Source organism: Marmota monax, unplaced genomic scaffold (assembly GCF_021218885.2).
Source record: "Marmota monax isolate L192 unplaced genomic scaffold, Marmota_monax_Labrador192_F-V1.1 WCK01_AAM20220418_F8-fsc00056, whole genome shotgun sequence".
In the NCBI taxonomy this organism is placed as follows: Eukaryota; Metazoa; Chordata; class Mammalia; order Rodentia; family Sciuridae; genus Marmota; species Marmota monax.
In genome coordinates this window covers 12,554,687-12,567,920 of record NW_026695212.1, presented here as the reverse complement: position 1 = coordinate 12,567,920, position 13,234 = coordinate 12,554,687, and the positions used below count along the sequence as shown (strand labels likewise).

Here is a 13,234-nt window from a genome sequence, read left to right as displayed (position 1 = left end):
ATATATATATATTTTAACAATATACTTTAATTGTTAAAAAATATCAGATTCAGTTAGTGGAGAAAAACAAACTACTGCAGATACTTTAAGCAAAAAGAAATTAGTAATTTATTGACAAAGTTGGAGATGTGGAAATAGAAGACTATTCCTTATCTTCAGGTTTATCTCTGCTGAATGTAATAGCTGCTTGGTTGTTCCACCTGGCTACCTGACAGGAGAACATTTGTTGATCACTGTGAAAACCTCATGTCTATCAAAGTCCATGTGTCTGTTCACTGCCATTAGAAGAAAAGTTTTTGTTTTTTTTTCCCTCTCTCACCTTCTAAATATTGTGTAGTACATTGCATTAACCAGAGGCAAAAATGTTTGACAAATATAATTCTCATCTAGTGCTTTTTATCTTCTGTGATATAAAGGAGAGCACAGAAGTTACTGAGAATGAATGATGAAACAAATGTGTCTGTATATAGATAAGATATGAATACATACTTGCATGAAACTACTCAGGGTTCTCTAGAAAACACAATCAGACAGTCTGTGTGCATGTGCCTGCAGGGGAAGAGATTGATCTATTGCCTGATATTAAGGGATTGACTTATGTAGTTAGGGGAATTGGCAAGAATGGAATTTATAGGACAGGTTGTCAGGCTGTAAGCCCAGGGAGAAATTGGTATTGGAGTTTTGAGTCCAAAGGCACTCTGGGGATAGAATTCCTTCTTTAGAGGACCTAAATTTTCTTTTTAAAAAAGTCTTTGGCTGATTGGATGAGTCCCTTGACATTAAGAAGTTAACTTGTTTTACTCTGTGCTGATATAAGTGTTAGTCATATCTAAAAAATACCTTCACGACAACATCTAGACTGGTGTTTAACCAAACATTTGGTACTCTAGCTTAACCAAGTTGACATATAAAACTAACCATCATGGTTCATCCCTTGCCAACTTGGCATCTGTATGTATCTCCTTAAACCACGCTATCCTTCCTTCTCTCTCCAAATTCATAGTGATGTTATAATCCACTGTACCTCAGAATGTGACTGTTTTTGGACACAGGGCCTTTTGAAGAGTTAAAGTTAAAATGAGATCTTTAGGGTTTTCTCTAATTAAGTATTTCTGATGTCCTTATAAGCAGAGTAATTTGTATAGCTGTGTCCAGAGGAAAGACCATGTGAAGACAGAGAAAAGAGGGCCACCAACAAACCAGAGAGAGGCCTCAGAAGAAATCAAACCTGCCAGTGCATTGATCTTGAACTTCTAGCCTCCAGACAAATGAGGAAGTATCTTATCTCTCTGTATCTTATCTATATACAGATACATTGCATTGTTGAAGCACCCCATCGGTGGCACTTTGTTAAGGAAGCCCTAGTAAATTAATATACTACTTAATATCCAAATAAAGACAATAACAAGGTCATACTTCTTAATATGATACAACTATTCTGTCAATAATGTACTAAACCTTTTTGCAGAAGCAGATGTAAAATCTGTGGGTCATATTCATTCTTTGTATAAATCTACTATGATATAGAGTTAATAGTACCTCAAAAATACTAAGATATAAAGTCAGTACATCTTATAAGGGAATAGGAGAGGGAAGAAATAAAATATAATTGATACATTCATATACAAACATTCATAACAAAATTAGAAATTACAGGTCTCATTTCTGTAACTATTCATGTAGTTGTATCAGGTGTTTGTAACTACCTTCTTCTAGTACATATTGTATTCCCTTCATCCTCAACAGTTACCTCTTCTGACTTCTGACTGGTTTTAGATCTGATGCAGAGACATAAACCACCATTTTGGAAGAATCTGGGTGATTAGTAGTCTTACCTGGATTGGGTTGTTGTAGTTTTCCATTGATTTTAATCACAGTGTGTGGTAGTACTCAGAGATCCCTAAGGAATCTCCTAAATTTAGAATATCCTTCCTTACCTCCATTGTGGAATAGCAGTCTAATTTCCCTGGGTAATTGGGACCAGTCACTTTAGCCACCACAGTAACTCTTTTTCTCCTTGTTGATTCGGAGGCATAGGGACCCTAAAGTGGCTCGGTGGTAGTTTCAAACTACAGTTCAGTGGGATCATTGTATCTCTTGGTGGAAGCATGCCTTTCCTTGAAACTAAGACCTGTAGAATAGCTGAGCATTAAGTTGTTGAGATAAGAAGCAAAAATTTTTCTAGTAGTTCAGTAGGGGTAATGGTGATGCTTGTTATTCCCATTTTTTTCCCTCTGATTCCTAGAGCTTTAGATTCTGACTATGAAAGAAACAATACCTTTTTTTTAGATGTTTGTTCAGAGCATATATGGCTTCCTGGAGAACCATGTCCCAGCAAGATGTTGCTATCTAGCTAGTTCTATAATTGAATCTTCAAAGGGCCAGTCCTCTCTTTTATCAAGCCAGTTGCTTCAAGACAGTAGAAAATGCTGTGAGACCAGTGAATTCCATAAGCATGGACTCATTGTTGTGCTTCATTTGCTGTGAAAGGAGTTCTTTATTCAGAAGCAATGCTATATGGAATACCATGATAGTGGGTAGGAGTTTCTAAGTCCCCAGATGGTAGTTTTGACAGAAATATTGAATGCAGGGATGGCAGATCTGTATCCACAATATCTATTATAGTGGGAACAAAATGCTGCTCCTTCCCTGATGGAAACAGTTCAATTTGATCTGTTACGAACAGGTAATTTTATAATGACCCTGGTCAATGGTGCCATATTGGGTACTCATTGGTGGTTTCTGCTGCTGGCCAATTGGGTCCTTAGCAGTGGCTATAACCAGGTCAGCCTTGGTAAATGGAAAGCCATGTTGCTGAGCCCAAGCTCCAGTCCTACCACCATGGCTACTCTGTTCATGAACTCATTGGGTAATAGCAATAGTGACTGGAGAAAGGCTGCCTGGTATCATAGAATGAGCCATTTTGTCCATTTTATCATTAAAATCTTATGCTACCAGGATCACCCTTTGGTGAGCATTCCCATGGGACATAGATATCCTTCTTATCTATGACCAGTTAGAAAGTATTTCAGGCTTTGTGGACCACATAGTCTCTGTCATAACGTGCTTTTTTCTCCCATAGCCCCCCTTCTCCTTTTCCTTCTTTACAGTCTTTTACAAAAATAAAAATCTTTCTTAAATTATGTGCTGTAGTTTGCTGACATGCCCAACCTAAAAAGTAAAAATTAAAAAGGTTCCTTAAGTGAAAATTTTATTGGAAAGGAATATGTATTTCCAGACAATGAAGGTTAGGCAGGGTACTGCATTTATTTTAATCATAAATTGAAATGAACCCAGGAGAATATTAATAAGGCATACAAAACTCATGCTTATGTATATGTGTCCAACACATAATTATTCAAGAAATACAGTCCCCAATTTAATGATAGTTTTACTTAATGATTTTTTTTTACTTTACAGTAATGTGAAGTTATAGTAAAATAATAATTCTGTTTTTCACTTTCAGTAAGTATTCAATAAAGTATACAAGCTATTTAGTAATTTCTTATGAAATAGGCTTTGCCCACTTGTATGCTAATAGAAGTGTTCCAAGCTTGTTTAAGATAGGCTAGGATAAGCTGTAATGTTCAGTAGGTAAGGTGTATTAAATGCATTTTCAGATTAGGGTATTTGCAACTTAAGGGTTTATTGGTACATTATCCCACTTTAAATCAAGAAGCATTTGTAGTCACAAATCATCTGTTTTACAGCAAGTTAATTACCAAAGTTGAGGTAAAAAAACTCAAAAAATCTACAGGGACCTGACCAATAAAGAACCACTTTTGAAGTGACTAAGTAAACAATAGTTGGTGAACTGTTTAGTAAGTCCAAACATTAGCCAAACTTTATTTTTTTTAATTTATTTTTTAAATTTTTATTTATTTTTTAGTTTTTGGCAGACATACATCTTTGTATGTGGTGCTGAGGATCGAACCCGGGCCGCACGCATGCCAGATGGGCGCTCTACCGCTTGAGCCACATCCCCAGCCCCTAGCCAAACTTTATGAAGATTAAATAAAACATGTCTTCTGATTGTATCTGATCTTTGATGATCACCATTTAAAGTGCAGGCTTCTGTTCCTAACATCCATCCTTTTAGGTAATTTTTAAAATCTCTAGCTATGTAGTCCTTGAAAAAAGAAGTGCTTTCAAGTCCATGGGTGTTAATCATTCAGGGCAGGAGGTTATAAAAGTATTATAAAAAGCATAAAACGGATGTCACAGTTAATAATCTTATAGGGAAGATAGGTACATAAACTGTTATATAGACAAATTTAAATAATTTAAAGTAGATAATAACATGTGACTTATGAACTTAAGAAGTTCAAGAAAAGAAGATACTTCCAATTAGGGGAAGTAAAGGAAGGCTTTATGAAGAAGGTAATATGTGACCTGGCCTTCACAGGGTAGGTTAGATTTTGTTATGGAAAGGAAACATTCTCAATACTCAAGAAGGAAGAAGGTGGGAGAAATATCAGAATATGAAAGCACTAGCATGTATGGAGAATAATGAATTGGCCGAGACAAGGGGTAGGGAAAAGCAAGAAATAACTGAGAAAGGCAAGTATAAGCATAATCATCATTACCGTCAAACACCAAGGGAAGATTTTAAATTCTTTAATGAGAGCAACTTAAGTTTCCTGACATTAAATTGACATGATCAGATCTATGCTTTTAATTTGGGGAGAGAACCAGTACAACATGTAGGTGTGAAGGCAGGGGAAGTACATGAATGCACGAACACTGTTGAGAAATCTTCCAGTGGAAGTAAAAAGTCATAAGAGGGTAGCTTTAAGACATGTCAGAGGATGGGAAGGTCAGCAAACTATAACTTACAATCTAGAAATGATTTTTTATATTTTTAAATTTGTAAGGTACAAAAAGAAGAAGGTGGCAGGGTGGGAGAGGAGAATATATGACAAAGATCATATGAAGTGAGAAAGGGCCTATTATTAGGAAGGTTCAAGCATGTGGACAATGGAAGAACTGACAGCATAAATCCTTACTATAAGAGTAAAGACTTATTAGATGAGCTCAGAAGCATAGGTGGAAAACATAGTCACAGAAAGGATGGTAACAGAATAAATTAAAATGGGATCATATAGAGTTGCTAAATTCAAAGCATTTGTGTATACTATTGAATATTTCTTTTAAAAAGGATTCTGTTACAGGTACTTTAAGTCAGTAATCAGAATCTACTTACAGGATTCACACAAGTAGCAAAAATGAGTGCAACAATGAAGGTACAGATACAAATACATTGTGAGAGGTGGGTGCAAACTAGAGAATTACCTGCCCCTTGTAAAGTGGAAGGTTTCTGCTAATCTCTAGTTACTGCTCAGTGTTGCCAGATCTTCCATAATTTCAAGACAAGTCCTAAATCCATATTGTTATATACAGTTTTTCATTTTTAAAATACTTAAAAAAAATCATTTTCCTTCCCAACTATTTGGAATCAGATCCTGACCTTGCTCATGCTAGGCAAATACTCTACCATAATGCTAACTTTCCAGCCCTAAACCTTTTTTTAAAAATCCAAATCAGAGCCAGTTGCCTCATATTTTGTGACTTTTGCTTTATATACTGAATTCCTTATATATGTGGTTTCAATACTATTTTGTTTATGTAAAACTTTTGAGAATGATCTGTTGATAAAATATAATGTGCTTATAATTACAGCAAATCAGATATCCTCTTATGATTTTACTGTAAAATCAAACCCTTGCTTAAAAAAATCATTTGTGAAACATCTGTCTGGCATTTGGTGCCTAACATTTTATTGGACTTTTATCACATGTCCACCATTAAGAATATAATACATTCATGTCTTTAAAAATTAAATGTGCTCTCAACACTTCCCTCTTCATTCTGGGACTTTACTCTGCTATATTATTTGTATTCTGTCAACAAAAATAATTTAAATTCATATATTTTTCATATAAAAATAAATCATTCCTAATATATGCTACCATTTCTGCAAGTTATGGGGAGTGATATTGTATGAGATTCTCTCCTGTTACTGGAGAATCAAAATATGACCTTGTACTAACTGTACTTCTTGTATCCGGAGTCACAAAGGTACAATAAAAGTGATCTTGTGTGCCCAATTCCTTATGTAGCCTGGCTAGACTTTAAGAGAACAAAAAAGTCTGGGGGAAAAAAATCGTTCAAAGACAATAATAATAAGAAGAAAGTCCTATGGAGAAGAATTCAGAAGCTAAGATCAAAAAGTACAGGGACATGCTGCTTCAGGAAAAACAATAAAGAAAATAGACATATTGTGAGTAAAGGAAGAAGCTACCTTTAGGGTTTAGGCATATACATAAAGGAACTAAAAGGAGAAAAAGTGTGATGGCAAGTGTTAGACTCACCAGGAAAGATTCCTTTAAAATGCCAGCAGATATAGCTTATACCTACAATTCTAATCTGAAACATTACAACAGGATGACCAAAATGTGCTTTACTACTGTTTTTATAAATATAGTTTCTCAGGCTCATTTGTTTACATGTTAGCTATGGCTACTTTCATGCTACAACAGCAGAGGTAAGTAGTTGGAGTAGAGATCCTGAGGCCTGCAGTCTAAAGTAAAATCTGTTTATTATCTGGCCCTTTATAAAAACAGTTTGCTCACCTGTGTGCTACATGGATGTACTATATCTGTTTCCCCTTAATAAATGAAAAAAACCTAATAAAAACATTTCCTGCTTAGTCATGTATTGTGGAACATGGGGAGCATACCACTGAAATGTACACGACTGACTAAAAGTCTTTTTTGGGTACCAGGAATTGAACCCAGGGGTGCTTAACCACTGAGACACATCTCCACCCCTTTTTATTTTTTATTTTGAGACAGAGTCTCATCAAGTTGCTTAGGGCTTCAATAAGTTGTTGAGACTACTTTGAACTTGAGATCCTTCTGCCTCAACCTCCTGAGCCTCTGTGATTACAGGTGTGTGGCACTGCACCCAGCTGTCTTTACATCAGGTACACACGCTTAAAAGTATCAAAGCCTGAATAATTATTAAAAAAACATTAAAATGAAAGATGACCAAGGAGAAATTAATTCATTTATAATAATCCAACAGTCCTTTCCCATTGATACCTAAAAATAGAAGAGTACAATCTTGCTAGAGAAACACCTGGTAGGCTTATCTGCAGATATTCATTTGTAAATATAAATGGACACTAAGGATCACTAGACACTTGTGGAAAACAGCATAAAGGGGAAGAGTCAAGACAAAGGAACGAAAATGACTTCAGAGGAAATGGGATTTCCTGGACAGAAGAGCACTGAGCAGTAGCTACTTAAAAAAAATCTGTGTACTAAGTCTCAAAAGAATACTGCAAACATGAAACAAGAATAGACAGACTAATGTTTAAACAGGGAATTAAGAGTTTTAGTTTAAGAAAAAAGTTAAAAGTCAGTGGATGGACTGAGAAATTGGATGGTCTCAAGTTGGTAATTGGACAAGTTGGTGATCTAGGAAATAGTTGCTTTAGGATGTAGTACACAAAAATACAAATAAATGAGATCGGGAAATATCAAACTGAAACCCAGAAACATGGAGGCCCAACATATGCTTAATAAAAATTCCAGCAAGAAAGAAGACAACAGGGAAAGGAAGAAATAAGTGACCAAAGAAACTGAAGAAAACTTCCCTGAAGTGGAGAGAGAACTTTGAATTGAAAAGAAATCTTTGAGAACCAATAGGATTAATCAAGATGAAGCACCCATTGATAAATCTCTGTAGTTTGATACTTAAAATTCTCCCCATTCTAAATGCTACTGTGTGGATGGAAAAGTAATAAATACCACAGTGTGGATGGAAGAGTAATAACCATTTTTTTCTTGTTTAATACAGTAGGATAGGTGCACTTTACTTTTTATGAATGATTCCACAAAGCACTTGAGAATAGAGATACATTGCCAGACTTATGTTTTGGTATTAAATGTTGGTTACAGTTCTGTATTCTAAAATATCAGTTACTTGGTAGTTGTGAACTTCCATACAGTGCATTTTCCCTAAGCATTTTGCTTTTCTCTGAGCTCCCATAGTACTTTCTTCAAATGTCTTTTTTAGTATTTGTATACTAATTTATTTCCATTTATATCTAATCTGTTTAACTGAATTTTTTTTGATAAATTCAGCAAAAATGGGTTAAATGTTAAGGTGAGATACATAAACCTAAGAAGTTCTGAAATCCATCCTTTGCTGTCCATTCTCCACATGATCTAATCTAGTCTATGGCTTTAAATGCCAACTCCCAAATTTTTATCTCAATATAACAACTCCCAGATTTTTATCTTTAGACACTTTTTTCTGAGCTCCCAACTCTTATATCCAACTGTTTGCTCAAAATATCCAGTTGAATGTGGAATAGATGTTTCAAACTTACTCCCTAAACTAAATTTCTAATCCATGTCCTCAGCCTTATCCCTTTAAAGAAAAGGCAGCCTTCCCTATGCCATTTTATAACCGTTAGTCCTTCTAGTCATTCAAACCAAAACTCATGTTCATTCTCAATTCCTTTTTCTTTCATACTCTGAGTCTGTCCTTCATAAAATCTTCAAAATACATGAAGAATTCTACTACTCTTCAGTATCTTTATTGTACTTATCTTCATGCTGTTAATACATTGTTTTTTTCTGGAGTAGTGCAATAGCGTTTTAGCTGAACTTCCAATTTCTACTCTTCTCCCATTGTAGTTACTGTCAACACATCTTCTGCTCTTCTCTTAGCTTACAATGTTCTGGTTACATTTCTCCCTTGATATTCCTCAAACCTACAAGTTATACTCCCGCCTTAGTACTTCTGCACTGGCAATTCCCTCTGAATTGAAAAAATTTCCCTTATTTCAAGTCTTTGATCAGATGTCGCTTTTCAATGATCCACCATGACCATTTCTATTTAAAATTATAATCCTTTTATCTCTGGTTTGTTTTAGCCTGCTCCCCACCCCCCTTCTTTACTTTTCTTCCTTCACCTCTTTCTTCCTCCTTTTTTTGTCATGCTAGATTTAACCCAGCGCCTTAAATATATTAGGCATAGGCAAGTGCTCTGTTACTGAGCTACTCTACCAACCACTTTTAGTATTTATGTATGTATGTGTGTGTGTATGTATGTATGTATGTTTGTTTGTTTTGGAGTACTGGGGATTGAACTAAGGGGCACTTGATCACTGAGCCACGTCCCCAGCCCTATTTTGTATTTTATTTAGAGACAGAGTTTCAACTGAGTTGTTAGTGGCTTATTTTTCCTGAGGCTGGCTTTGAACTTGCAATCCTCCTGTCTCAACCTCCCAAGCTACTAGGATTATAGGTGTGTGCCACAGTGCCCAGCTTATTTTATTTTGAGAGGTTTCAATAACATGTCTAGGCTGGCCCCAAACTTGATCCTCCTGTCTCTGTCTCCTGAGTAGCTGGAATTACAGCTGTGCACTACAGCACCTGACTGCACTTATTATTTTCTCATATATTATATAATTTACTAATTTGTATATTCTTTGTCTTTCTCTCCTAGAATATAATTTCTATGAGAGTAGTATTTTGGTTTTTGTTCATTTTGCTCATTGATGTATTCTAAGTATAATACCTAGGGATGAATGAATTGCTAAAAGGAAATATGATGAGAAAATTGGTAACAGTTTTTGAAGTAGAAACTTCCTGAGGAGGTTTGATTTTTGTTTTTAATATTGCAAATTTCTATAATGTGTCTCTCAGTATTCAATGCTAATTTCAATGTGTATCCCATAAACATAAAGTTCGCTTATCTGCTGTTTCGTATTTTATTTGTTCATCTAGATAATTGAGTTGATAGTATTGGCTCAGTGCAATAAAAGTTATTAAACATCTACCTGGAATTAAAACTGGATAAATTAATAAAATGCAGTCTCTCTCCTTAAGAGAATTGGTTCATGAGAACAAATAATTACAATGTATTGGAATAGATACAATTAGGAAAGCCCTCCTTAAAATTTCTGAAACTGAAAGAATAGTCTCTTGGGCTAATCTTTGTTTTTTAATTTTTTCTTTTAGTTGTCAATGGACCTTTATTTAATTTATTTATTTATACGTGGTGCTGAGAATTGAACCTAGTGTCTCACATATGCTAGGCAAGCGCTCTACCTCTGAGCTACAACCCCAGCCCAATCTTACTGGTTCTATCAAAGCAACCTTGTCCTAGCCCTCCAAAGGGCTGCAGCTTTTCACATTTGCAGAAAATGCTCTTGGAACTCTTGACAAATGACTGAAAGTCTACTGATTAGATGGCTTGGCTTTTGTTAGGTGTTTTAAAGGAATAATTATGGAGAGGTTATTGGAGGTGTTTGCATCCATATAGTTACTACAGGTATTCAAGCTAGGAATTTTGTTAAAAAGTTGAAAAGAAAAAAAGACTTGGGAAGAGAGACTTCTAAGACTTTTGGAAATAAAAATAAGTATAAAAGGAATATGTATGCATGGGAAACACAGAAAAATGTGAAAACAAAAAGTATTTTATATGTAATGCTGTCATTTGCTTTTTCCACCTAACATGTCATAGTCTTCTTTATAGTTTGGTATATACACATCTACCTTGTTTTTTTTTTAAACTGGTATTCCATTTTATTTTTTTTAAATTTTTTATTGTTGGTTGTTCAAAACATTACGTAGTTCTTGATATATCATATTTCACACTTTGATTCAAGTGGGTTATGAACTCTCATTTTTACCCCATAAACAGATTGCAGAATCACATCAGTTACACATCCATTGATTTACATATTGCCATACTAGTGTCTGTTGTATTCTGCTGCCTTTCCTATCCTCTACTATCCCCCCTCCCCTCCCCTCCTCTCTCTCTACCCCCTCTACTGTCATTCATTTGGTATTCCATTTTATTTCTGTAATATAACTTAAGGAAGTTCCTAACAATCGACAATAAGATTGTTTCTATCTTTTTCTCATATTATCTATTACTTTGTTGAAAGTGTTTATAAATCTCTGTACATTTATTTATCTGAGGGAAATTTTCTATTGAAATTACTGGAGGAAAGCATAGGTATTTTAAATTTTCCTCCAAAAATATACAGAGGACCAGTAGAATAGAAGAGGAGGATCAAGGGGAGAGAGCAGAAGGAAAGGGGAAGTGTTGGGGAATGAAATGGAGCAAATTATTATGTGCATATATAGATAAGTCACAAAGAACCCCACTATTATGTGTAATTATAACGCATAATAAAACATTATAAAAATACCTACTTCCCAGGGAAATTTTATTAATGGGATAAGTGGGAGCATTGAATGTGGTACCTGGCACAGCAAGTATGCTTAATAAACATGAGTTTCTTCATTCTTTCCTCCAAAATCAAAATCAAACAATTATCCTCCAAAAACGTCATTCTGATTCATATTCTCATCACAATAGTGTATGAGAATATCTTCCATGTTGGATTTTAGCATACTTTTTAGTTTTCACCAATGAAATCATGAAAAACTAATTTTATTTGATTACAAGTAGAGTCAAATGAAATGATTTAAGTATCTTTTCAAGTTTTAGACAGTTTCATTGGTTTGACACTCCTCTTAGTTTTTCCTGTTCACTTGGAATGCTTTTTTTTCTGTCATTTTTCTCTGAACCTTTACCATTCTTCAAGTGCATATCCTTTTTTTTGTTGTTGTTGTCAAGAAATTTCCCATTAGCAGCCTTAAATAATTTCTCCCATTTTGTATACTTAATAGTTTATATTCTACTTAACAGTTTCATACCTCTCCTAATCCATGTGATTTTCTTCTAGGATTTCCAGACTTATAGAATGGCTAAAGATTAATGGAAAGAGAAGCATAAATCTATCTTCTTCCATTATGGAGGCAGGTTTGACAGATGGAGAACCTGACCGAACTTCGGTGAGTAGTTCAAATATAGCATAATAAGTATACCTGTGGCTGTAAAGCATTTCACGTAAGCCTTGATTTTGTTCTTAAAATGTATTTAAAACTTTTAAAAAGTATTTTAAAAATAATGGTTTAATTCCTCTGTTGATATGAGAATTAAAGATAGTTTAAAGCTTGTTGGAATGTAGTGTATTCAGTTCTCTGATATTTCTGCTCCATCTCCTATTTTCCCTACCTTCCCAGCCATGAAGTGCAGAATGCAGCCTATACTGATATAATAGTTTGTGTTATTTTCTTCAAAATATTTTTTGTCTGTAGTGAAATCAAGAGAAAGTTAACAGTTTAGGAAATAAAATACCTCTAATCTCAAGTTACATGGAGCTATGAGCAAGCAGAGTGAATGAAATAGTTAAAATAAGAATTAAGGCAATTGCCATGTATATATTTTTTAAAAATATTTTTTCAGTTGTAGATTGACACAATACCTTTATTTTATTTATTTTTTTAATTTTTTAATTTACATATGATGGTGGAATGCATTACAATTCATATTATATGTATAGAACACAATTTGTTCATATCTCTGGTTGTATGCAAAGTATATTCATACCAATTCATGTCTTCATATATGTACTTTGGATAATGTGTCCATCTCATTCCACCATAATTTCTAACCCTGTGCTCCCTCTCTTCTCCTTCCACCCCTCTGTCCTATCTAGAGTTTGTCTAGAGTTCTTCCCTTGTTCCCCCTCCCTACCCAACTATGAATCAGCCTCTTAATATCAGAGAGGACATTTGGCATTTGTTTTTTTGGGATTGGCTAACTTCACTTATCATTATCTTTTCCAACTTCATCCATTTACCTGCAAATAGAGTCATATGATTTGCCCAAATTGAATCAGGAGGATATACACAATTTAAACAGATCAATTTCAAGCAACGAAATAGAAGACACCATCAGAAGTCTACCAACCAAGAAAAGCCCAGGACCAGATTGATACACAGCCGAGTTCTATAAGACCTTTAAAAAAGAACTAATACCAATACTCTTCAATTTAATTCAGGAAATAGAAAAAGAGGTAGCACTTCCAAATTATTCTATGAGGCCAACATCACCCTGATTCCAAAACCTGGCAAAGATACATCAAAAAAAGAAAACTTCAGACCAATAATTATTATTTTTTAATGTAGTGCTAAGTATTGAACCCAGTGCCTCATATGTGCAAGGCAAATGCTCTGCCACTGAGCCACAATCCCGGCCTACCATGTGTATTTTTTTCTACAAAAAGATGAAAGTTTAATAAACATTGCTGTTTGTGATCATGATTGAATTATATTCTGAAATTAAAATAAGCAGGAGT

The 13,234-nt window shown here is 34.6% G+C and overlaps 1 protein-coding gene across 4 annotated transcripts in view; it reads left to right on the top strand.

Annotated features, from left to right (window-relative positions):
- Positions 1–13,234, top strand: part of Osbpl8 (oxysterol binding protein like 8) — a 184,161-nt gene that overhangs the window by 42,182 nt on the left and 128,745 nt on the right. For all 4 annotated transcript variants that reach the window (XM_058574613.1, XM_058574612.1, XM_046430599.2 and 1 more), the window contains one exon: positions 11,777–11,885. Coding sequence is in view for 2 of the 4 variants with exons in the window: in XM_046430599.2 (XP_046286555.1) it covers positions 11,844–11,885 (42 nt within the window). In the remaining 2 variants the exon portion in view is untranslated. Of the gene's footprint in view, positions 1–11,776; positions 11,886–13,234 lie in introns of those variants that run through there.